We start from the raw sequence: 2367 nt of genomic DNA, 5'->3' as shown, positions 1-2367 counted from the left end.
GAAAAGATTCGCAGGATAGAAATCCGCGACACGTAGAAACGTACAATTAAAGATATGAATACAAATATTCATATAACACATAATAATTAATATATTATTACAAAAATAATAATATAGGTCATAGAAATGACGTGGCACGAAAAATAATTAACGGTCGTTAAATAATTAACGGCAAAAGATAACGGAAAAAGTAGGGTCGTTACACCCCCAACAGAAAGTGAAGTTGACAAAAAAAAAAAAAACCCAATCGGATTGAATTTTTGGTTATTGAAAACAAGCTATGCAACCAGCAACTCCATATTTTATTTTTTCTTGAGCTATATTCGTAGTAGCAGCAATCATACATATAAACTCTGCAGCTAATTGACTTAGACTAAACTTCGTTTTTTAAGGTTGAAGCTAAATGGTGCAGTGTTTTTGTGGAACACCCATCTTCCCTAAGCGCATTTACAGCCGCTTCTTGAAGCTTCTTAATTCTATTTCGAATCGTTAATCCTTCTTCACCTTCAAACAAACCCTTGACAACACGCGCAATCTCTATATGATCCACAATTCCATCTTCATTCGGCTTAGGCCTCAAGGCAACATGTAAACCCTCTGTCAACATTAACGCGTTCATCTTTTGTTCCGCATATAGTGGCCAAACAATCATTGGTAGTCCTTGGCCTACAGTTTCAAGAACCGAGTTCCAACCACAATGAGTCAAAAACCCACCCGTTGAGCCATGATTCAAGATTTGGACTTGTGGTGCCCAAGAAAGCACCACTAGCCCATAATTCTTGGTTCTTTCTAAGAACCCTTTTGGTAAAAAGTTGAAATTGTCAATTTGGTCATTGAAATTTAAGTATGTGGCATTAGGTATACCAGTATCATTTGGAGCTTTAACTACCCATAGGAATCTTTGCCCACTCAACTCCAAACCCATGGCTAATTCATTCACTTGATGAGATGAAAGGGTCCCACCACTCCCAAAACATATGTACAACACTGAACCACTTGGTTGGCCATCTAACCACTTCAAGCAGTTCGACTCGTTTACATCCCTACTTAAGTTGGACCCACTCTGTGCCAACGGTCCAACCGGGTAAAGAGTTGGTTTACCAGGTTGTTCATGATGTAAATTTTGAATTGTGCCAGCCTCCAACTCCTTAAAGCTATTGACCACTATGCCCTTAGCCATCATAAACCTCTTTGCATTATGCAAAACCCATTTGTATCCATCATTAGTCCTGTCTTGAAGAGGGTCAAGCAGGTCCCTACCATGAATTGGTATGCAACCCGTTATGTGAATCGGGTCGGGTAAGTCCTTATACTCGAAAGAAATTGTTTGATCAAGCTTTGGAAGATGAAGAAGAAGAGACAAAGTCATTGCTGATGCTGGGAAAAAAAGATAACTAGGGACACCAAAATCATTAGCAACATCAAAAGCATCTGTACCAAAGAGATCAACAAATAAAGCAACAATCTTTTTATCCGAAATCATGGACTTAAAGGCTTCATGAAGAGAACGAATAGACCGGGTCACCATGAGACTAATCCGGGTCTCGATTTTGGTATCTTGGGACAAATCATCTAAGTTTACTGGAGGAAGGATGATATAGTTTATGGGATTAGGGAGTGAATCAAGAAATGCAGATTGAGAATTGGATAAAGGGCCATCATTTGGGATGATCAAAGTTGAAGACAAATTGTGTAAGTTTGCAAGTCTTTTAGCAAATTCAACCAATGGGATGAGGTGACCCATTCCTGGACTAGGTACAAAAGCAATATGTGGTGGTTTTTCCATGAGAATTAAGGTAGATGATGAATGATTGGATGAGTTTGATATATATAGGAAAATTTTGGTGATATTTTTAGGCAGCTAGTTTGTTCTCTTACGTAAATGGGTAAACGAGTAAACGAATAAGATTTTTTTTGTTTAGACTATTCGAGAAATAAGTATTTTTATTTAGAGGTATGGAATCTAACCACGTTATTCAAGATCGTTTCCTATTTAGTCCTGATGGTTGATCAATTAACTTAAAATATATTAGCCAAGATTTAGAACGCTTAGAAGTAATGTTTGAACAATAATTAGTGCGGAATAAAGATTGAACAGGCGTATTTTCAATGAATTGCATGTGTTGTTATTACTTTGAATACACAATTACAATGATCGTTCGGTATAGCAAGAATGAGCAATTTTACAAGACGATAAGTCACTCTATATATACTATATATAGACTAGATTACAATCTTCTATAACCTAAGCTTGATTTCTTGTTCTTGAAATCAAGCTAAATCCCATAAATCATGTGATCTCCATAACTACACTTTAATGCATCTAAGTGACTAAATACATAATATGATCTTCGCCGCTCGTTTATT

At 36.7% G+C, this 2367-nt stretch overlaps 1 protein-coding gene across 1 annotated transcript; it reads right to left on the bottom strand.

The window, feature by feature from the left end:
* Nucleotides 1-229: 229 nt before the first annotated feature.
* On the bottom strand, nt 230-1786 carry LOC139897153 (hydroquinone glucosyltransferase-like). Its single transcript, XM_071879809.1, has one exon. The coding sequence runs from the start codon at nt 1784-1786 to the stop codon at nt 374-376; it is 1413 nt and encodes a 470-aa protein (XP_071735910.1). The 3' UTR covers nt 230-373.
* Between the last annotated feature and the right edge of the window lie 581 nt (nt 1787-2367).

Source organism: Rutidosis leptorrhynchoides, chromosome 3, assembly GCF_046630445.1.
Source record: "Rutidosis leptorrhynchoides isolate AG116_Rl617_1_P2 chromosome 3, CSIRO_AGI_Rlap_v1, whole genome shotgun sequence".
Classification (NCBI taxonomy): Eukaryota; Viridiplantae; Streptophyta; class Magnoliopsida; order Asterales; family Asteraceae; genus Rutidosis; species Rutidosis leptorrhynchoides.
This window is presented reverse-complemented; position numbering and strand designations above follow the sequence as displayed.